General features: G+C 46.2%; 1 protein-coding gene across 8 annotated transcripts in view; it reads left to right on the top strand.

The window, feature by feature from the left end:
• The window catches only part of TP73 (tumor protein p73), an 80,096-nt gene that overhangs the window by 9,871 nt on the left and 47,871 nt on the right, over positions 1-22,354 (top strand). For 4 of the 8 annotated variants that reach the window (XM_039509429.1, XM_039509430.1, XM_039509431.1 and 1 more), the window contains 2 exons: positions 14,089-14,184; positions 16,055-16,178. In XM_039509429.1, coding sequence (XP_039365363.1) covers positions 14,126-14,184; positions 16,055-16,178 — 183 coding nt within the window. In that variant the 5' untranslated portion in view covers positions 14,089-14,125. Of the gene's footprint in view, positions 1-7,116; positions 7,203-12,278; positions 12,346-14,088; positions 14,185-16,054; positions 16,179-22,354 lie in introns of those variants that run through there. The other 4 variants (XM_039509433.1, XM_039509428.1, XM_039509434.1 and 1 more) reach the window with 2 other exon arrangements.

Below are 22,354 nucleotides of genomic sequence, written 5' to 3'. Positions count from 1 at the left end.
AGCACAGCCGCATTCCCTCCAGCATCTTTTCCAGCTCACCCCTCATGCAGCCAAAGCATACTTCCTGGCCACCCCTTTGCATCCCCCTCCCCATCACCTAGACTCTTCCTTCTACGCCTCCACGCCACCCCCTGCCTGAAACAGTCTCTCTCTCTCTCTCTCTCTCTCTCTCTCTCTCTCTCGTCCCATGTGTCATGTGACTACCTGCTCTTCCTTCACATCCCTCCCCAGAGCTTACTCCACCCAGCAGAGACCCACTGTGAGGTCCTTGCACAGCCCCCGGTGTGCTTGTGGGTCTGAAATGCTGCCACTGGGTCTGAACTGCTCCCACTTGGTCTGGACTGTGGAGTATCAGCTCCTTGGGGCAGGGAAACAGCTTCCACAGTGCAGAACTGCACTGTTCATGCAAACCTCTCAGAGTCTGAAACTGAAATCACATTGCTTCCGTAGACCAAGCTGTACAGCCAGCCACTGAGAGAGAGCAGAGTATTAAGCTGCTGCCTGTCATGTGTGGCCAGCACAGGGGGTATTAAAGAGATTCCTCTGCCGACAGCACCAAATGAGCTCTCTGAAAATAACGCATATCACAGTAGTGCCGAGGGCCGCCCGCAATCTTAGAGCAGGGCCGCGTTGTGCTAAGCACTGTACAAACATCTATCCAAAGAGACAGTCCTTGCCCAGAGGAGCTTGCAATCTACACAGAAAGCACAATATAAATAAATTTCACACTAGGTTAAGAATATATGCAAATATATTCCATCAAAAGGCATTGCTCTCATAACCTATTGCAGCCGAGTGGGGCCTTTGAAAATGAAGCATGTTTTTCACCTCTGACAATAAACGCAAGGATCTTATGTTAATCTCAGGCAATATGAACATGTCAACGCTAATGCGTTCAGACCCTTGTAAATATCAACCTATAATGAATAAATCAGATCATCTACTTTGCACCTGAATGTAAAGGAAGAATTGAAGATATACCTATCTCCTAGAACTGGAAGGGACCTTGAAAGGTCATTGAGTCCAGTCCCCTGCCTTCACTAGTAGGACCAAGTACTGATTTTTGCCCCAGATCCCTAAGTGGCCCCCTCAAGGATTGAATTCACAACCCTGAGTTTAAGCAGGCCAATGCTCAAACCACTGAGCTATGTATATGTATATGTGGGAATAAAAGATCTGACTGTTCTAACAACAGATCGAAGTCTGTCCCATTAAGTATGCTTTGGGGATACCTAGGTACAGACTTTTGGTTATTGGTAGACACTGAGTGGGGATAAACAAACAAGTTCAGATGATGTTTTTAAAATAATGAATACACTTCAGCTTCCTTTTTCAAGTGTTTGAATGGGGTTAAGCACGTAAACATCAGCAAAACTGATAACTCCGGGACAAGAGACAGTAAGAAGTTATTCAACAATTTTGTAATGCAAAGATAATTAGTGTCTTAGCTGGAGGTTCTGCAGGGCTTTCCAGATGGACATTGCCTATTGTTTTCAATCAGAAATGGAGTGGTCTTTACTGGCGACTGCTCTAGGCAGAGCTTGACAGGTCAGTTTTTCCCACCCACATTCAGATGTCACCGGAGTCCACGTGCCTGTGATAAATTATACTATTCAACAATTGTCTGAAGAGAGAGAGAAAACTCCTCGGCTTCTGAGTGTGAGCTTATCACCTTGTGATAACAGCCTCATTCTCACAGTATTTGATTAAACACTAATAAAACAGAGACTCTCCTTTCATGGGTATATTTACCATGAGGGCAGTGCACTCTGCTGCTCAATGGTGCTGAATGGCTGGGCATTTCTGGAGCCCTAGGTGAGCCAACCTTGCTTGGCTTAAGTGACCATCTTAATTCCCAGGCACAGTTGGCTGAGCGTTCCCCACCCCCTTGTAACTCCCTTGTGTTCCAGGAAGGAGAGCGCAAGCCCTTGCCACACTTTTCACATAGCTTTCAACAGCTCCAATGTCATCGCCTAGGCGACCAGGACGCTACTTGCTTGTAGTGCAGCAAATAAAGTAGATTCACAATACCAGGCCGCCCCTGTCTGCTGGAGACCTCGGGGGGAACTCAAAACTCTCAGGGCTACAGAGCAGGTAGGGGGCCTTGTGTGTGTGTGTGTGTGTGTGTGTGTGTGTGTGTGTGTGTGATTTATTTAGCACGGTCTCTCTCTGGATTTCTCAGTATGGCATCTGGAGGATGATTTGTGGCTGCTTTGCTCCCTAGAGTAGTTATATGACATTAAACATCTTGGATACTTTGATCCAATGCGTCTTTGATCCTAAGTTAAGGCTCTGATGGAGAAAAATAACAATAAAGACTCAGATAAAAATCCTGTGCTGTGGGTAGATAGATGCCTGGTGCCATGTCACCTACATGGTGACAGAGGGAAGTTGTGTCATGCCTGAGCTACAATAGTAGACTTCAGTGGAGTCACATTTATGCTCAGAGGTGGAATTTAGCTGCCAGACCTAAGGAAGGAGAGTTACTTTAATTTAGTTTGCTCTTCCATCACAAAACTCCTGGAGATTCCTTCTCTTTCTGCTTCTCTATGTACCAGTCCATCTTCCCATTTCACCTATCTAATCTCGTTTGTGGATTCAACTGTGGTGGCTGTTTTCTGAATAATTTGGGCTACTTTAATTTCTTCTGTTCTCCCATCACAAGAGGAATAATTCCTCCTCTGTAGGAGGCATCATGGGTTAGCCAGTGCTCAGTGCCTGAAAGAGGAACATCATCTACTCCCTTATGATACTGCATGGCTGGCCTGTTTGACAATTGTTATAAACTGGACACATCACAGGATCCATAAAGTACAGTATGTATCGTGTCTGTCTTAGGAGGTGGCCATGCATGAGTAAAACCTGAGAACAGCATGCCAAGGAACAGCATTACCTCGGGCTGAGGAGACATCTAGAAAAAACATGAAAAAGGCCCTACGGTTCATGGTAGCGAGGCACACTGACAGGCAAATTGCTTCTGTCCTCCTGGGCACTAACAGAGAATTTGAAACCCAAGTGTGCTTTGGCGAAGCTTAGTATCTCTTGTCAATTCATACAAGCTCCATGTTCCAGGTATGAATTGAATAGCATATGTTTAATTATAATAGTCATGAATTATCACCTGAGGATCTCAAAGCACTTTGCCAATGTTAATTCATTCTCTCAACCACCCCTGGTTCAGGTGAGCATCATTGTTCCCATTTACAGATGGGGAGAGGGAGGTAAAAGAGATTCACATGACATCAAGGCCACACAGCGGGTCAGTGGGAGAGCTGGAAATAGAACCCAGGCGTCCGGACCCCAATCCTCTGTTCTAACCACTAGACAGACAGCACTCCCTTTTCAGAAACATGGCTGCCCAATGATCTCTTACTAGTTGCCCCAGTGGTGCTGATATACCTAGGGCATACAGCCTGTTTGTGCATGGGCCTTTTCCTCTCAGGGCATGCCTGAAGGCTGTTGGGCAATGGGAATTGAATGTACCCCCCTGTGGCTTCCACCTTGCACTGTCGTTTATACCCGTGCACAACGTGTGTAGAATGTCACCGGATCAGAATGGTAGCATTTCGTATTCATTGTGCACTCACCTGGCACTGTTACAAACGACAGAGCAGGGCGGTGGAGAGCCAAGCCTCCATGGGGTCTCAGCAGCATGCTGTTTTAGAATGCTGATAGCAGTGGAGTTTTCTCATTACACATAAAAAGCAAGTCTGTGTGGAACAAGGATATAGGTGGTTGTAAAATGGAAGGTTCCCTTTGCACAGAAGGATAATGGAGGAGTTAAACACTACGTCAAATATCTCTGAGAGACACCTACTATAGCCTGGCCCTTGGGTAGCATTGTAGTATGAACAGATGCCAGAATAACTCCATTGCTTTGGTATTAGAACTGAACCAGACTTAGATCCAAAATCATACCAACAGGAGAGAACATTATCCTTTATGTACTGTACATTGTTAAACAAAGGAATTGAACATTTTGAACAATAGCAACTACAAAAAGATGCTCAGCGATTATGCCGTGGGGTACAACACACAGGTTCTGCTAACAATAATGTGCTGAAAATTAAGACTGCTTCTCCATCATGCTGGCAGAGGGAAGTGTGCACCGAGTATCAGCCCTAGTTCAGACCTGCATGGTTTCATTGGTTGAAGTCATCCTCTAAGTAAAATCTGTTTTTAAATTTGAATTAATCATGGCTGAGGCTTTGCAGTTTCTGCTATTGTATTTTCCTGAGGTACCACTTCTTTCTCCTCCAAAGACATCAGTGACTCCTGTAGCATGTTGTTGATTCACATTCTTCGGGCTACACTGGCACATGAGAGGTCATTTCGGTGGAAAATATTAATCAGATTTACTTGGAATGTACAATACAACCAAAGTTACACCAGAGGGGGTTCTTCAAGGAGACTGTTTCTAAACATGGCTAAAGGACTTCTTTAGAAACCATTTGTGCACGCAATTCACATGGGTGATAAATCCACAGAACAAATCAAGCCAATTGGAAGAAACCAAAGTCTTTCCACAAACTTTAAAGTCCAAAAGTCCAGTGCCTCCGCGTGAGAAGGGCAGCCCTGGGTATTCACCAGTCAGGGGACCATGTTGAAGTGAGAAACCCTAAAGCAAGATTTGCTTTTGCCCCATCTATTTCTAATCTTCTCGACTCTGGGAATTTCCTATAAGGCATTGACTAGCGTCAGAGGAAAGCAGCAGCAGCTGCAGGGGTGGGGTTAGTTTGAGAAGGACAGTTCTGGTGTGGAAGCCTCCATTTTGAATGAAAACACAAGCACAAATGCGCCAGTAACCTTGGGTTAAAGCAGCCAAAGAACCCAAATATGCATGTTAAGTTCTGTGCCCTTTTAAATGCCTGAGACAAATATGCCATGTGCCCTGCTCTGCAGAATATCTCCCATCCCCCACAGTGTGCAGAGGGGACTCTGCAGCCAGCAATGTCCGTTCATCAGCCACAGTTAGCTGGTAGACAGTTAAGGACGTTCAAATCAGTTGCATGTCTAGTAAAACTCTTCACTTTCCCTGCAATTTGCATGGTGCACAGACATGCAGAAGGCAGAGGATCCCCTGCTGCAGCATTCCCCAGGCAAAGATATGTTCGTTATTGGGCTTTCAATGGCACAGTTTGGCTCTGGGTCTAAATTCCCCCTAAATTCAGGGGTCTTCAATTTGGGGTTTTTTGCCAGAGGGCTCTCCCTTGCAGAAAGCTTCCCTGTATTGGCCATCCAAACACCAGCCCTACCTAGAGACTTTATCCTTAGCTGACAAAGTGACTTCAGTGCTGCTAACAGGTGCTGGGCTGTTGGCTTTGGTGATTTGATCTATGGTGTTTAGTCATAGATCATGCACAGCAGGGGGCAGAGGTAATGTGGGGGTTCTTCTGCCGAGAAACCTCAGTCCTAATCAAGAGGGACCATGTTAAAGAACAAGAGAGGAGTTTTATCTCCGTGGCTTATTTGGTGTCTTTTGAGATTGTCAGCAAAGGGCCAGTTGCATGGTAGTTTCCTGATGTGGACATTAACTGGACAGGGATGGACAAGGTAGCCCACCAGCCAGCCATCAGATGGTAACAATGTTTGGCCATTACTGCCCAGTGGACTCAACCCAGTGAATTAGGCATGAAAATCTCTACAGCCCATAATCAGTCCTATGGCTTCATCTGACACCGAAAACTCCAGAGAGGATCAACCAGTGAATCTAGAGACCTGGTTTCAGTGAAATCCTAAATAAAACATGTAAATAGCGAGATGCCTATTGTCAATGAACACTAACCCCCCACCACCACCACTATATTACTACCCAGCCTCAGACTTAGCTGTGTTAACAGAGCCACTGATATCTGTTCCCTTCCCTATCATTGAGTATCAAGTGCATTATCATACTGCAGCAGTGTTTATACAGTGTCAGGAGAAAAAACACATCAGCTTCATTATGTAATCCCAGGTATCGTGTGAACTAATGACTAGGACACGGGACTGGGAGTCAGGATAATTGTGTTCTGTTCCTTGCTCTGACAATGACTGTGTGTGTAACCTTGGTTTAGTCACTTCTTGCCTCAGAGCTTCATCTGGGAAATGGGGATACTACTCCTTATTCCCCACCTCACGGTGCTGTAACCATAGCGCTCCAGAACGAAGGGAGGAAAATGACCTGTTAGATTATCTAGCCCACTCCTCTCTAGCAATACAGGATTATTCTCTAGGGCTCTTCCCAGTTCACTTTTAATTAACTTAAGTGATAGAGCATCCACAATTTGCATTGGGACACTTTCCTCTTCCAATGGATCTCACTGCAAGGCCATGTTTATATCTTGCTGTTACAGACATTCCCCCAAGCCTAAATTATTTTGACATTAATTAGAAATAACGATGTAAAATTATATCTCATTTTACAGCAGCGTTTCTCATACTGAGGAGTCCCCACCCAAAAGGGAGTCACAACCCTATTGTAGGGGGGGATCATGGTATTGCCACCCTTACTTCTGCGCTGCTTTTAGAGCTGGGAGGCTGGAGAGCAGCGAACGGACACCCAGCTCTGAAGGCAGTGCTGCCGCCAGCAGCAGTGCAGAAGTAAGGGTGGCATGGTATGGGGAGTGGGGTCATCACTTTTTTGGGGGGGATCATCACATACTTTCAAAGGGGTCCCAACAAAAAATGTTTGAGACCCCCTGTTTTAGAGGATGCTGTACTGCCATTAATCTTGCTGAAGACTTCTGGAGTTACAAACAGTTTGACAGCACTTTGCAGTTCTCTGCCTTTCATTCCAGGCTGTCAAAGTAGTATTATATTACTACTCAGACACACTCTCTCCAGGTTTCTACCACTTCCTTTATAGCAAATGAACTGGCAAATGCACCGACTAGTGTAGTAACAATATTAGTAGCCCACACCTCTATTTGTACCATAGAGTTTATACCACAGAGTTTTAGTGGGAGCTCTGAGCTGTAAAGAGACACTAGCCTGGCTTTGCAAACACAGATCAGGCTTCTGAACTCCAAAAACGCCCTTAAAATATTCAGATTTTTTTTTCATCTGAAAATGACTCGAACCACGTGGTTAGAAACCGTGTCACCCATCATGACCACATTGTAGTGGGTGCTGCTGCTGTGCTCTCTCTGCTGAAAGAGAACGTGCAGCTCATTCCTGAGATTGCTCATTCCTGGGACGGAGAAAGGCAGCATGGAGCCAGGGTAAGGTTGCTAACAGAAGCCTCACTGCAGCTCAGAATGGTTCTAAGCTTTCTCTTAAAGCTGCAGCCCATGTTCCTTTCTTGCACAAAGTTTCTTTCTCTTATGAAAATGGAGCTGGGGGATATGGGACTTCAACAAATAGAATCCTACTGTGGCTAAATAGAATCCTACTGTAGCAAAAGACTCCACTGTTGCTTTGGAAAAGCCCTCCGGATAATAATTTATGAACATTGTATCCCACAGACAAGACACAAAGGTAATAGAACCCCGGGGTCTAGAATCAGCTGAAAGAGAATACTCGGGCTGCTTTCATTTTTAATTTACAATGTGATACTTTCAGTCATTTTTTTAATCCTTTAAATTTCAAGTTGACTCAGGGCACTCACAGAGAGAAAGGGGATGACCAGAGGAATCCCTGAGCCAGGAGGGGTACCTCTGTACTAAGAACAATAGCTCGCTTGGTTAGAAAGCTGCTGCTTCCAGATTCTGCAGTTTGAGATCGAAAAGCAGGAAGTTTTTAGGTTCTTAGTCCTAGATGACACTACGAAGGTGCTATGAGGTGGTAATACTGGCCTTCTGCCTGAAAGAGGTTACCCAAAGTTCCTGGGATGGGGATATGTCACTAACTGGATACAAATGGGGTCCAGTGTCCGTGGAGGGGAAAGGCAAGGAAGTGAAACTGAGTGATTCTGCAGCATGGCTCCATGCAGTGTAAGGCAGCAGAGAGTCCAAGATGGCTGCAGCCTGGTGGCTCCAGGAAATGCTGGCGTCTTTCTGATGGATTTAAGGGAAATTAATCCGTGGGGCACAGTGATCAGTCCTGTGCTCCCTGAACATTTATATCTGGATTTGGAAACGGCCATGAAAATATAGATTTACAGGGTGTGACGTTGGATCACTACCCCCTGCTCACAGCATGAGAGAGACTTATCTCTGCCCACCGCGGGAAATCCTTCCAACTCCGCCAGCCGCTGGCGGCACGAGTGCTCTGCTCCAGGCTCTGCGAGCCCCGCTCCTTCCCACTGCAGGGTAGCAATTTGCACACACCACCTTGTTACACTCGAGTGCCCAGTCCTTCGTTTTCTGGACACCAGCAAGGCACTAGGGCGACCAGACAGCAAGTGTGAAAAATCGGGACAGGGGGTGGGGGGGTAATAGGAGCCTATATAAGAAAAAGACCCCAAAATCGGGACTATCCCTATAAAATCGGGACATCTGGTCACCCTACAAGGCACACAGATTCATCACCTCCTTGGAAGCAGTGCACTCCTGTCCACCAGCCTCCCCTCAGTTTAGTGCTCTCTTCAGCACAAGGCACTGGGTTGTGTCCACAGTAAAACCAGACAGACGTTTATTTAGCACAGCTTAAGATAAAGATCCAAAATGGATGCAAGTAAAAGGACTGGAACCACCAGGTTACAGTGTTACATAAAATATAAAATGCAGTCGAGAGCCTGTACTTATTAACCAGTTCCCGTCCATTCTAATAAAGTATTTCTCACCCAATGGACAATCCTTACAGCACTGGTCCAGTCCAGAGAGGTGGGATCCACTCTTTATGGGATGCTCACGCTGGCAGAGCATCACCTCCATGACGAATAACGTCTTGTGCCCTTTCTTCTTCTTCCTTTTTCTTCTTCTATGCAGCCCCAGACTTTTTGTCTCTTTTCATAATCAGGGCCTTTCATTGACTTCAGCTCAGCCCTGAGGGCCCCTAGTCAGTGTCTTTTCTTGGGTTTTCTTTGTCTTTGTCAATGCTCAGGCCTGCATCTGGTAAACTCAGGGCTGGGCTGAGTTGAAAGATATTGATTGTTCTCACTCATTGAGTCAGTCGAGACCCACCTTGCCTTCGGTGACAGGCGTCATCTCCAACAATTTTAGAACATAATATTCTACACACCTCTTAATATATTACCCATACAAACCTCTCACAGTAACCATGACGATTAGCTATTCTTAGCTTTTGCCAGAGAGCACACACCACTCCCACTTTGGTGAAGTCTTGAGGACCTGGTCAGACATCGGTGTAATAAGCCTGCCTGGACATGTCTGGGCAGGTTTAGGCATGCCTACCTCACATAGCGGCTCGTGGTGACTTGCAGCAAATCCAAGCCTGCTGTCAAAGGCTACTGTTGGAATCATGCCAGGCCCCACCAGAGCTGAGTCTTTCTACTCCCCACCCTGGCTGACAATCAGGATTGCCAGAGTTCTGGCAGCTGATGCCCAACATGTAGTCGAAAGTGATCCAATGTTGAAACTAATAAGGAAGATCTCTTTGGTGGATTGCCTACTTTCTAATAGCATCCCATTGTCTGAAACCGTTAAGATTTGCCTCTATGCTCACAGATCTCTAGTTTGCAAAGCAGGGCCTAATTTTTCACTGTAAGGTCTGTGAGAGCACATGGGAAAATCTAACTGTATGTGCACAATGAGAACTGCACACTCTGATACTTGTGCGGGTGTGTATTTATTTTGCATTCACAAATGTGCATTTTTATGTGCACATTTACCAGTCACTGCATGTGTGCACAGAATCTCCAGGTGAAGATTGAGCCCCCTGTTCGAAAATTTGGTACTAATTATCTAAGTGTTTAATCAAAATCAGTTTAGATGTTTTTAATCTGCAGGCATTTTGGTGGGTGCTGGGTATTATGGACATGGGGAGTGAGGGAGTTACTTCAGACTGATCACCATATTTTGTTAAACTACAAAGAAAACCACAGTGTAAAATAAATCCTTACACTTGATTTCAGCTCCATTTTTTGGCCATACAATGAGACTGTTAGTGGTGTTAGGATAGTTTTTTCTCCACCCAGTAAACCCTGCTGTGTTTTGTCTGTTTTACCTCTGGGCATGTCTACATGGTGCTTTAATCCACACCAGAAGGGTGTAAATTTTTGTCCGCACTAGCATGTCTCACACTAACTGGTCCACGTGGACCCTATGTGATTATGTTAAAAGCACTAGGGACTTTTAGTGCATGCCAGTAGACGACACATGGGCCTGTTAGTGTGTGACATGCTAGTGCAGACTAAAATTTACACTGGTGAGGACTAAAGCACCGTATCGACACGTCCTCTTTCTCTTCCTGAGCCGTTACCTTATGCTTCCTTTCAGCCCTATAAACTCGTTGACTTTCCTATGCAGAAGGCTTTCGAATCCTCTGCTTTGGTGGAGAACTCTAGGGGCGTATTGAGTCCATCACTTCCATGAGGGCAGCTGAAGGAAAATACCAGTGTGCCTCCTGGTTTCATTATGTTCCCTTTTAAGATTGCTGACATTGCAACGTCGCCTAGGAGTCTCCTACTTGGCACTAGTTTCCATGTAAGCCCCTAGGCTTTACACAAACTGACTCTGGGTCATGGTCCTTTCCTAAGCAGACACTAGTCCCACGGTAAGAACGTGACTTCGATGATCCTTGCAGAGGATAGCGTGAGGCCGCTGGCCGTCTCCTTCTGCTTGCTGGAAGCGCTGGAAAACACAGGGTTGATAAATACACCTGCCCCACACATCCCACAAATGGGCTGCTTAGAAGATGAGGTCCGTTAACAACAACCTGCGAGAAAATGTTCTCTGGAGAAGTGAGCAAGGCACTCAGCCTGAGGATGGTTTTTGTTGTTATGGCACTGGGCTGGGATTCAAATGACAAGTCCTGAATCTGCCACAAACTTCCTGCGTGTGGCCCTGGGCAGGTCATGTGATCTCTCTGTGCATCAGCTCCCCATCTGTGAAGTAGAGTTAAGAATACTCACACGGAGGTTATAACGTGATACATTTATTCATATTTGTGAGGTTCATAGGTGTTGGGTGGGAGAGGCATAGAAATACCTTGACAAATAAAACTCCAGACATCTGTGTTCTGGCTTTACCGCTCACTTATATTGTGAGTGTAGCAGAGTTATTTTTTTCTCTGTGCCTCAGTTTTCCCATCTGTATATTGGGTATAATAAACTTTACCTTCTTGACAGGAGAGTTATGAGGCTAAATTAATACTGGCAGAACACTTTGTAATCCCGAGTGAGTGGTGCTATAGAAGGATTAATATTAATGGAGAAAAGCTTTATAAAAGTGCTTCCTAAGAATGTTTTTATCATAGCTTATTGCTGTTGAACAGTGTCTAATTAAGAACAATACGTTCTGCTCCTGCTAGTTAAGGTTAATAACAATCTGATACAAGTTTGGAGATGTTCCTTTGAATGAGCACCTTAGTATTAGAATTGCAAGAGCATTTGGAGATCAAATTGCTTTTGATAATATTTTTGGCTTAACACGTGTAAACTTTTTTAGAGGGCTGCATGAGGACAGGGCTGGCTTTCAAAGTGATATTAATATTCTCATGTTACATTTGCTATGACTCACAGGTAGTAACTCCCATAGTCATATATACAAAATATTGTCTAATCTAAGGAGAGCTTTGTAAACTCTGGACTCCTGTGGTTACCCCCAAACACAGACATGTGACGGTGGGGTCAGAGGCTGTGTTCAAACCAGGGAGCCCAGATTCAAAGAGCTGTGATGTGAGATTGTGTCTGATTCCATTGTGTTTTATTGCACTTGCTGATCAGTGCAAACATTCTTAATTAATATTTGTTTGAATTTGAAAGGGAAATTTGAGGGCAATGACATTTGTGACTCAGACTGGCTAAATAATAATTATGAGAAAAATGCAACAAATATTCAGTGAAAAGGTTTGCAAATGATATTCCCAACTGTAAGTGGTCTTTAATGGAAACGAGTAGTCAGATGGTTAGGGCTGAGGTGAATACTAGGAATAATTGTCTACAGTGCACACCATTGGCTAAAGAGGGCTGCCTGGAGCAACAGTTGACACTTTAATAAAGTTTATTGTAACCTTCTCAAATGGGAGTCACGGAGCCAGTATTTATTAGAGATGGGTTGGATCCAAGCACATCAGTCCCTTCCAAGTTTTCGGTATATTTAGAAGCATACTGAATGGTGATGACATCTCCGGAAATACAGCCCAGCTGGGAAAGCCCCAGCAGCCAGAGGGCTGCCGAAGGAACATTTCCACTGCTTCACTGCTTGCTTGCTCTCTCTTTAAAACCGGAAGTTGATTTTGTGCTCATGAAAGGAGACAAGCTGACAACCTGGGAGACTGGCGATCTCTTTCTCTAGAGATCAGGTATGGCATGGGCGGAGGTAGAGCAACCTCCCCATCATATCCTCACCACAGAGCCTCAACCCCGCTCTGGACCACCTACGGGTAAGGCAGTCAGGGTCTGACCCAGAGCCCATTCAAATCAGTGGGAGTTTTTCCATTGATTTCAGTTGACTTTGGATCAAGCCCTCAGTCTTCCTGGCTCATTCAGTCCTTGGCTTCTCTGTTGAGACTGTCAGTGAGGGAGCCAATTAGTGTCAGTGATGATGACTTCACTGGGAACTCTACTATGGCCTCGGTTTATTTCCTACTGTAGGCCGCTGAAGGGCTAGCTGATGGTAACTAATTATATTAATTTCTAGTCGCAGCATAGGGCCCCCATGCATGGAATCTCTCATATAAACACTTTGGAGAGTCCCTGTCTGTAAATTATTGGCTGGGTTTTGTTATCATTTTCAATCCAGCAAAACACATTTGATTCATCAGTTAAGCTGAGCTTTTCAGAGTTGTTTGTTTGTTTCTTAAAGTGACAGTAAAATTGGTTTATATGGAATCATTGACACAGCTCATCCTTTCCTTTCTATTGCTGGTAATGGTCAATTCTGTTCTTCTCTGGTTCTTATGCTGTGCCTATCACTGGTATCTGTGGGCTTTGGTATTCTACTGAGAGAAAGCAAGGCATTGCTGATTGCAACTCATTGTCCTAGTAGAGTGGAGTCTTTGCTCTCCATACTTCACTATTCAGCAGGAAGGTGGATGCAATCTCCTCTTTCCTGTGCAAACTGCCTCTAGATTATAGCAAGGCAGCCCTCAGATGGGTAAAGTTTGGGTACCCCCATTGCAAGCAATTCATTATCTCCGGCCAGTGCTGTAGCCAAGTCCTGCTGCCTTGTACTCAAGTGCTAAATCATAACAAAGCAGCGTTCCTGTGACAGAGCCGCCTCAGGTCGGTACTACTGTGGAGTGCGTAGTGAAACCTCCCATTCAGAAACCTCCTGGGAGTCTCACATGATCTTGCTGAATAAGGACCCAAAGGCTGGATGAAGTGACAGATTGCTTCTCCCTCCTCCTGCCTTCTCTTGGTGACCCATACTGAACAGGCCTGGGCTTGCAGGGCTTGGCGGAGCCAAACAAATGGGAAAGGCATCTACTAATTCTTTCTTTCACACGCTGACGACCTCTAGAGGCCTGAGCTCTGCCAGATTTGGGACTAGATTACAATGCTGGCAGGAGAGGAAGTGGCAACACTTCAATGTAATGAGTCCTATGGAGCTCTGGTTCCAAGTGCAATGTCACTGGGGAGCTACGTGCGAGCTCCCTGGGCGCGTGAGAGTGCTGTACTCCACCAGGGGCTGTGGCGGAGCAAAACTGGGAGCCAGTGAGAAAACCGAGGGGGAGGGATTTTCAGCAATGGGTTATATCTAGGGAGATCCTCCATTTCCCCCCCTAAAATTAGTGCCCACTGTTATCCACATGCTGTGATGCAATGGCTCAATATGGGACTTTCAATCTACTTTATCTTAAACTGAGTTTACAGTATCTTGATTTTATTATACGTGAGATTCACTTTGCAGGCCCTGGAAATAAAGAAATGGAAAAGAACCATTTGAGCGTCTGTTCCACCCCCCTGCATGCTCAGAGCACACCCCTGTATATGCACTTTGTAAAGCACTTGGAGAACCTGTGTCTGAAAGGTGCTGTGTAAGTACAGGCTATGATTATATGCATTGTGGCAACACTAATGATGCTGTTTTTCTTTGGGCCCAGAGTGATTTATCCTCTGTCAGACTCCCCCTCTGTGAAGATGTCCCAGTCGTCTCCAGCTGATGAAGGAACGACGTTTGAACATCTCTGGAGCACACTGTAAGTGCTACTTGACCGTTGTGCGAAAACTCATTCTGGGAAATAATTGGTGCATCGTTGTTTAATGCTTAGTGACTCATATTGTTGAGGAGGACTTAAAAGGGAAACATTTCTATAGGTACCTCTACCCAGTCTCTTAAGCTGCAAGCCCAGTTTTGCATGCCCATGTTTTCATGCATGAATTTTTCATGTTCAGATTTTTGCTTGCAAAATAGCTCAGATTTGTCTGCTCAGACTACCTTTTACCAGCCCAATCTCCTTGCATCAGTGGAGGTCCTGATGTAAGACAACTCAGTGAGAGCAGAGATCGTGGAATGATCTTGAACGAGAAACCACCCATCACCTCACAGGTTCTGGTCCATAACTTGCACATGCAAAAACCTGGGCACCCAAAATTTGGCCTCCTGTTTTAGTGGCTGCTTTTGAACCTACCCCCACCTTCCCCACAGTGCTAATGCTCTATATCTGCACCACAAATGCAAGGATGCGTTTCAAAATGCTGCAAAAAAACTACAGCAAAGCTCGAATTTGGTCTCCCCTTGCTGATTGAAGGTCAACACCCAGGCATTTCCTCTTGCTGTAGCAAACGTTACTGTTTGGAGGGGACTATTTGGAAGTGCTCATTGAAAGTCAAAAGAAATTAGGAAGATGTGACAGCCAAAGGGACTTAAGTTCTGCTGAGATGGAAGCAGCCAAGCTTGTGCCCAGCTTTGTTCTCCTGCCTGCCTCAATTCGTCGAGTCTTACCAGCCTGTTTCAGCGCTTTGTAGGTTTCACACACACTCCACTGACCCATGTACTGGACTGCAGACAATTAAAACAAGGCTGATTCATACAGTGGTGCCGCGGGAAGCTGGCATAGGCTAGTTTGGGTTGTTCTAGCTGAGGTGGCTGCTTGGAGAGTTTGCCAGTCTTCACAAGGGATTGTGCTCTCTACACATGGCTCCCCCCGCTCCGGTGGGGCAGGTAGCTCAGCTCTCTCTGCGGCATTGTCCCTCCACTCAAGACCCTGGAGTCCTCCCTGTGTGGTGCACACTCCACAGTGGGGCAAGTGGGTGGAGACTGGCAGGGCAAGAGGGATACACATTGTCCGCCTCTAGCCCCACACAGGTTAGTCAGACAAGAGCGTCCAGTCGTGGGCTGCATTATCTTCCCTTCATAGCCCCACTTGGGGGCCCTGGGTGCAGCTGCTGCCATGAGGCGTCCCGGTTCAGGTGGCTCCAATGGAGTCGTGTTGCCACAGCGCCCTGGACGGTACTGCACAGGGATCCAATGGCAATGTGAAGGTTTTCCATTGGCGTTAATGGGCGCTGGATCCGGCCCCTGCTTAGTGGGAGAGGTGGATGTGATGGACAGGCCCGTGTGGATGTGCCCTCTGCTGGATGGGTCAGGTAAGACCCACTCCTAATGTAGTGGTTCTCTCTCTGGCCTGACCTCCTTACACCACTCAGGGTCTGCCTGATTAAGAAACAAGCAATCCAAAGTTAAATACACAGCATTTTCTAATGGCTCCACGGCTTTTGCAACCTCTCTGGCCGCTATACTTAGCATCCTGATCAAATAGGGAAGGAGGACTGTGTTCCATTTCATTTTCTCCTCCAAGCTGTTCTATAACTTAAAGCCATTTCCGGAAGGAAGAAATGCTCTGCCTGGCTAATCGATCGCTATTGAGTGACAACTTCTAAGTCCTCTGAGTCTTATGCTTTGTTTGTCCACCAATTTGTCTAAGTGAAATGTGCTCAAGGGGGCATCTCTGTCTTGGGAAAACAAAAGGCTGGAGGGGGTCAAAGTTCAAGGGAAAGCCAAGCTATTGGGTGGGATCAATGAAAGCTGCATGGGGGAACTGAAGACATGTCCTCTCCTTTTCTCAGGGAACCAGACAGCACCTATTTTGATCTCCCTCCATCCAGTCATTCAGGAAGCAGTGAGGTGTCTAACCAAACTGAGGTGACAATGGATGTCTTCCAGATGAGGGGTATGAATGAATCAGTCATGGTGAGTGCATTCAGGTTACAAGAAAGAGAGTAATTTTAAATAAGAGGTTGTTTCCCTCCAGGGGGGCTGGATGGCTCAAGGGGCCGCTAGCAGGATATGGCGTTTATTTCTGTGTTACTGGCTCATAAGCCAAACGAAGTCGGTGCTGGCCAAAAGCCATTGTATGGGTGAATGGAATAAGCAGGGCTCCTCCATATTAACTGTACTGCATTATGCAGCCACCTCCTACAAAGGCCAGGAAAATAGCAGTCCCTTATTAAAAAGTTTCACTGTATTGTCCAACTAGGTGCCTGTTTCAGAACAGCACGTGGGTTAGTGTCCTGGTAAGACATGGAGCAGAGATCACCTCAGTACAGCTTCTGTCACTTGACCACGGGGTGGCTCTCTTTTGTGTCACCTGGCAGAGGTGCTTTCCACAGACCATAACGGTCCCTATTTGATTCTTGTCTGTAGAAACGTCCAGCTAAAACACAGAGCAACTCTGGCCACTTGATGAACGACTCCCCACATCCATATACTCAGCAGGAGCAGCTATTGTTATTGACCCATGTCCCAAAGCATCCCACATGGGAGCAACATGCTAAAATCAAACCCTGAGACAAGAAGGCAGTGGAGTGCAGAGGGAGGTGCTATTGGAGCTGGAATAGTTTAAAGCGCTCCAGTCGTAGTAGCTGCACTGAGACACTTGCTTCATGCCTCCGCTTGCTTGAACTCGCAAGACACAGGCTCCCGGATATAATGAAGGTGGAGAGCTGTGCAAGTACCATTTAACAACATAAATAACCTATAATTGTTCAAGTATAAACACGCTGCATGGTAAAAGTCATTTGTAAGATATTCTACAGGCGTAACTCAGTGAGGGCCCACTCCTGCTCCCACTGCAGTCAAGAGGAGCTTTGCCATGGCTCTGAGTGGAAGTAAGATTGGGTTCTTAGTACTTTTGGGGTCTCCCTGCATAGTCTCTTGGTTAGAGCTAGGAACAGAGCTGCCGCGTTCATCAAGGAGAAAGGGTTTTAAACATTTATTGGACGTGATTGATTCTAAAAGGGGAGAGAGCAAAATAAAACAGAAACTCCCTAGACTGAGGTGGGCTTTGCTCTCTGATTTTCTTGCTGTTTCTGACAATGGCAGTTTGCAGGGAATTTTTCCATGCTCGCCAAAATTAAGGCCCAAGACGACGTATCTTTACTCCTGTGAGCTCAGCCTAACTCATGCAGGTAGATGGTGAAGTTACTCAGGTGAGTAAGGTTTTTGTAAGCTCAGACCCTTCATTTTGTTATTAGGAACCTTCACAACAATGACTAGAATAAAGTAAATTCATTTGTTGAGTAGAGGTTCAAAAAGCACCAACTCTGTATTCTCAGCAAGTTCCTCTCATAAAGTTGCCAGCATCACTGATCCATAATATGCTATTTTTTTTATGTTACTCTTTTACAAATGCCCCAGAGCCAGCTGTCCTAGTACATGCAGTGAATGCCTGCCCTGGGCCTCAGACTGTCTCCAGATCATACTTCTTGGACTAATGCAGACACAGAGGCTTGTGCAGTCCAGTTTATCTTGTGATTGAAAACCCGTCTGGGCAATGTGTTTTTTCTAGCATTTGGATCCACTGCCTTGATACTGATCGCTCAATAGGTCTGTTTTCCTCCACACTGTCCATTGATCCATGTACTGATCTGCAGCGAATGAAAGCAGGGCTGGTTCAGGCAAACCTGCACTCACAAGCCCCCCAGTAGTGTTAATGAGATGGTCATATGTTCCGCTGCTGCGGGAAGTTAACATGAGCTGCTTCCCGCTGGCTGAGCGCTCCAGAGGGATCAGAATGTTTCCCTCTTTATTGTCATGGCCCTCGCTGGGACACATCACAGGCTCTCCTGCCCTCCTCTGGAACAGGAACCTCCACCCACTATTGCCATAACTCTTTGCACAGACAGTGAGACACACACACGGTTCCGGATACTTTACTTATGCTCTTCGCACCCCAGCCCTGCTTTAGGAGGAGAGGAGATCTGGGTCCTGTGCATGTTCTTGACCAAGTCACTTCCCCTCTCTGTGCCTGAGTCCCTGCACCTGTCAGCCTGAACGGCAGGCTCCCCATGTCCTCACCGAAGTGTTGAGAAGTGCAAAGCATTATTGTTCATAAGAAAACACACACAGAATAGCTCTGACCTGTCTAGATTAGAACTGTTTGCTCCATATGCCTCTGCCGCTCTGATGCGCGGTTTGCAGAGATTAGCGTGTCAAAACTTCCCTGTCAAACAGGTTTGGTCTCCTGGGAACGTCCCCTCTTTAACATTAAGCACACAGACAAGTGCTCAGAACTCCTGCCCGTTTATTAAATCTCCCGCCTCAAACCTCTTGCTTCCCTCCTAAAAGTCCTGAGAGTCTCCGTCCGTCTGCACTTTTCCCTCCTCTGTGGGCCTCTTTCCCTCTTCTCTGCAGCCTTTGTCTGCCTGGCAGACGGATCAGGTGGGCAGCGAAATGCTAATTGTGGTGCTGCCCCAGCTTTTTGGCCACGGCCTCCCTTCTCGTTATTCCTGCTGTAACATAAGCCGGGCCAAGTGTGAATTCCAGAAAGCTGTTATTGCTGCTGAGGGGAGGCATGCTACTGCCCACCCCGTACTGCAGGACACATGCCATGGGCTGATGAGCATGCAGGAGTCCTAACGTCCTGGCTTAGAACAGGGGAGCATGTGCAGAGGCTGTAGCTAACTGCCAGTGCATGTTAGCACTAGTTTGATATAAGGAGCTGTTAGTAAACATTTATACTGGCCCAACTTTGGGACTGTACATTATATTGCTTAGCTCAGGATGAGGTGAGTCCAGCTGGTACTATCTGTCACCACTTAAATGTGTAGCAGGCTCATAAGTATAAAAATAAATGCACAGACACATGATCCTGTTGGCCTGAAATAAAGGTGGCCTATGTGTGGAGAAAAGGAGGTGGCTGTTAGTTCTTTCTTTCTTTCTTTCTTTCTTTTTTTTGAGGCCAAGTGCTGGTGAGGTTTAGCGACATTTCTAAGGGCAGCGGTAGAGTTTTGTGGTTACAGGATTCCAGGGTTCTGCGCCCAGCTCTGCCACTGATTTGCTTAAACTCTCTGTGCCCTGGCCTAAGCATCTGCAAAAGAGGGATAATGGTGCTTCTTTACTTCATGACCTGGGGGCTGTGCTGTTCACCAGTCTTCGTAAAACATCGCAAGCTCCTCCGGTGCAAGGCGCTGTTCGAGATGTGACATGAATTCTAGCCCAGTGGTTCTCAAACTTGGGCCGCCGCTTGTTCAGGGAAAGCCCCTGGTGGGCCGGGCCGGTTTGTTTACCTGCCGCGTCCGCAGGTTCGGCCAATCGAGGCTCCCACTGGCTGCGGTTTGCCGCTCCAGGGCAATGGGGGCTGCGGGAAGGGCGGCCAGCACATCCCTTGGCCTGTGTCGCTTCCTGCAGCCCCCATTGGCCTGGAGCGGGCAAGCCCCCTTGGTGCCCACAGAAACTGGCAGATGCAAACCCAGGGGCTTATTTCAAATACAAAATATTGGGCCATGTTTTCGATTGAGCCTGTGGTCAAGGCACAGCAAAATACTTGTACTGTGCACTATTTTTCTGCAACAGTCCATAATGGTGTATGGAAACAGCAGTTTTCAGATTGAGATCAGGTCATTGCACATGCAAGGGCAGTTACAACAGGAGAACCGTTCTCCGATCGGTGCAGACACATACACACCCACTAGGGTTTTGGAGATGCACCCGTTGTGCCAGCTTTTGAATATATGACCCACCGTGTATTAAAAATTCCTATCCATTCAGAAAACCGCACAAAACAATCTGTCTCAAACCAAGGGACAACTCCACTGATGCTGGGTTTGTGGGCTGTGGCTTTCTTTCTACCCCGAGTTCCTGATGGGATTGAGAAGCCTCCAAGGATATTGAGATATAGCTCCATTATGAAGTCTAGCCAGGCGTAAAGTGCATCTCATGAAGATGTCTCCTGGGCAGCTGGCTCAGAGTGCCAGGCACTTCCATCTCTCAGGAGGAGAGCAGGCTAATTCTGGAGCTACCGCACATCTAAAAAAGATTGTGTAAGCGGGTGTTTGTGGCAGACCTGCCAGTGACTAGCTTTCCAGTGTTTAATTGTATGCACAGCAAAGATTCCTTGCAATTTATGACATTGTTAGACTTTTGGTTTGTGCACGGGTTTGCAAAAGGATAGACAGAGCTATTTAATGCACCAAAGATTTTTGAATATGAAATTAAGAAATGCTAAACAAATTAGGAAATGTTCTGTATTTTCCTGATATGTACAACTACTGCAATGTATGGCTCGTATACAGTAAATCTCTAAAGGCTTGAAAGTTGAGTCTGCATAAGCCTCAAAGCATTTGGATATTTCTCTGCTTTTCTGTGGTCTAGAAATGTCCTGTTAACAGACATGTCAGGAAATTTCTCACATCCTGGGTGCAGCCAGATCAGAAGTGCCTTTCCCATACGGGTGTGCTGTTTCTGATTCCAGTCCTGACTGAAGTGAGGACCTGCGGCAGGGTTGTGTTGTTGAGGGAGGGGAGTTATCCACCATCCTTCAACTCTGCACACAGATTTGGTTCAGGTTTGTTTCTAGTATGGGATGAACTTTCTGGTAAAGTGCTCACTTTATCCAGACCAATTTGTCTCACCCTGGGCTGTCACTGACACTCCCGGAACCTGCACAGTTCCCCTGACTTTGATGATGTTCCACCCAGAAGCAGTTTTTAGCATCCAGGATTCCTACAGCACCTCTCTCGAATTCTGTCAGTGCTTGGTGTTGTACTGCTTAGCGCTGTGCACTTGGATCTCTAGCGTAGACGTTAGTCAGGCGCCAGCAGGTGGGAAAAAGCAGGTTTTCTTCATGATCACAGCAATATTATTGTGGGTTTAAATCACTCAAAGCTGATGTCACAGTAATCGTTAGCTAGCAGTAAAAGAAATGAATTACTGGATGAAAACGGAAAAGAAATGGGGCCTCTTTGGCCACAGCATTGATTTCCTGCGGTTATTCAGAGCTGTTGGGTGAATCTTGCTCTGCCACAATATCTGGCTGTGTGTGAGGCTGATAGTACACCTGGGATTGCTGGTTAATAATAGCACTGGCTTTTAAAGGTGGAGTTTCATGTTTAAAAAGTCCATGAGTGACTAGGCAAAAGATACAAATCTTCTTAGTGTGAAGAGATGCCTGATTAGGCCACGTGAGTGGTGTGGCATAGAGTTAAATGCTATAGCTGGATTACGAGTTGGACACTATTATGACCTATGCACATCTGTGGCTGTACATGCTAAGAGACAGGTCATCGGAGCTCATGCTTCAGGCTGTAAGCTGATCACCTGGGCCCCACAGGCAGAATTGCCAAATATACTGTGAGTTTTTCACCTCCTTCTGAAGTACCAGGTAGAGGTCACTGCTGCAGGCAGGATGCCAGAGGTGATGGACCAGTGGTCCAATGTGGTGCATCAAATCCTATTCACCTGTCAAGTGGCTTTCACAGTGGAGAGCAGACCTTCACCTTCCTTCAAGGGAGGTACATTCAGGGAACATTAAAGAAGCTTATCACTGTCTCCCAAATGTAATGTTTGCCAAGATAGTGGAGCAGGAACCACCACTATTCAAGGAACCAGCACCATTGTTCTGCACTCTGCTAGGGTCACTAATCAGACTCTGACATCCTTGCTGTGGACAGTTATGCTATCCGTCTGCCTGTGTCTACTTCCACTCTCCTCCTCTCCAGCTAATACCCCCCCCCCACCATTTGCTTCTGTGTTACTGGCCTCTGGCTCTGATGAGCTGTTCCTGGACCATCCTGGCTATTGAATTCTCTTGATCCAGACCTAACAGCACCTCTGAAGCCCCTCACTACCATCAGGGATTTTCATCAGTCCTCAGAAATTGGAAACTCCAGAGTCACAACCCCAAGGTAGGATAGAGATCTGTCAGATCCAAAACATGGATCAGATAGTGGATGTCACTGAATTTGCCTCCAGCCAAATAGTTGTTTGTGCCTAAGATTATTTTTTAAATGTATTTTCTGGGAGGTTGGTAGGTGAGACTGTTGTCATCATGATCATTCACAAGCTGCAGTTGATGTGAAGGAATCTTATAGTCTGATTTCATGTTGGAAGAGGATTGATTAACAGTGTTGCAATGTAGCTGAGTAAAG

Source organism: Mauremys reevesii, linkage group 21 (assembly GCF_016161935.1).
Source record: "Mauremys reevesii isolate NIE-2019 linkage group 21, ASM1616193v1, whole genome shotgun sequence".
Taxonomy (NCBI): Eukaryota; Metazoa; Chordata; order Testudines; family Geoemydidae; genus Mauremys; species Mauremys reevesii.
This window is presented reverse-complemented; position numbering and strand designations above follow the sequence as displayed.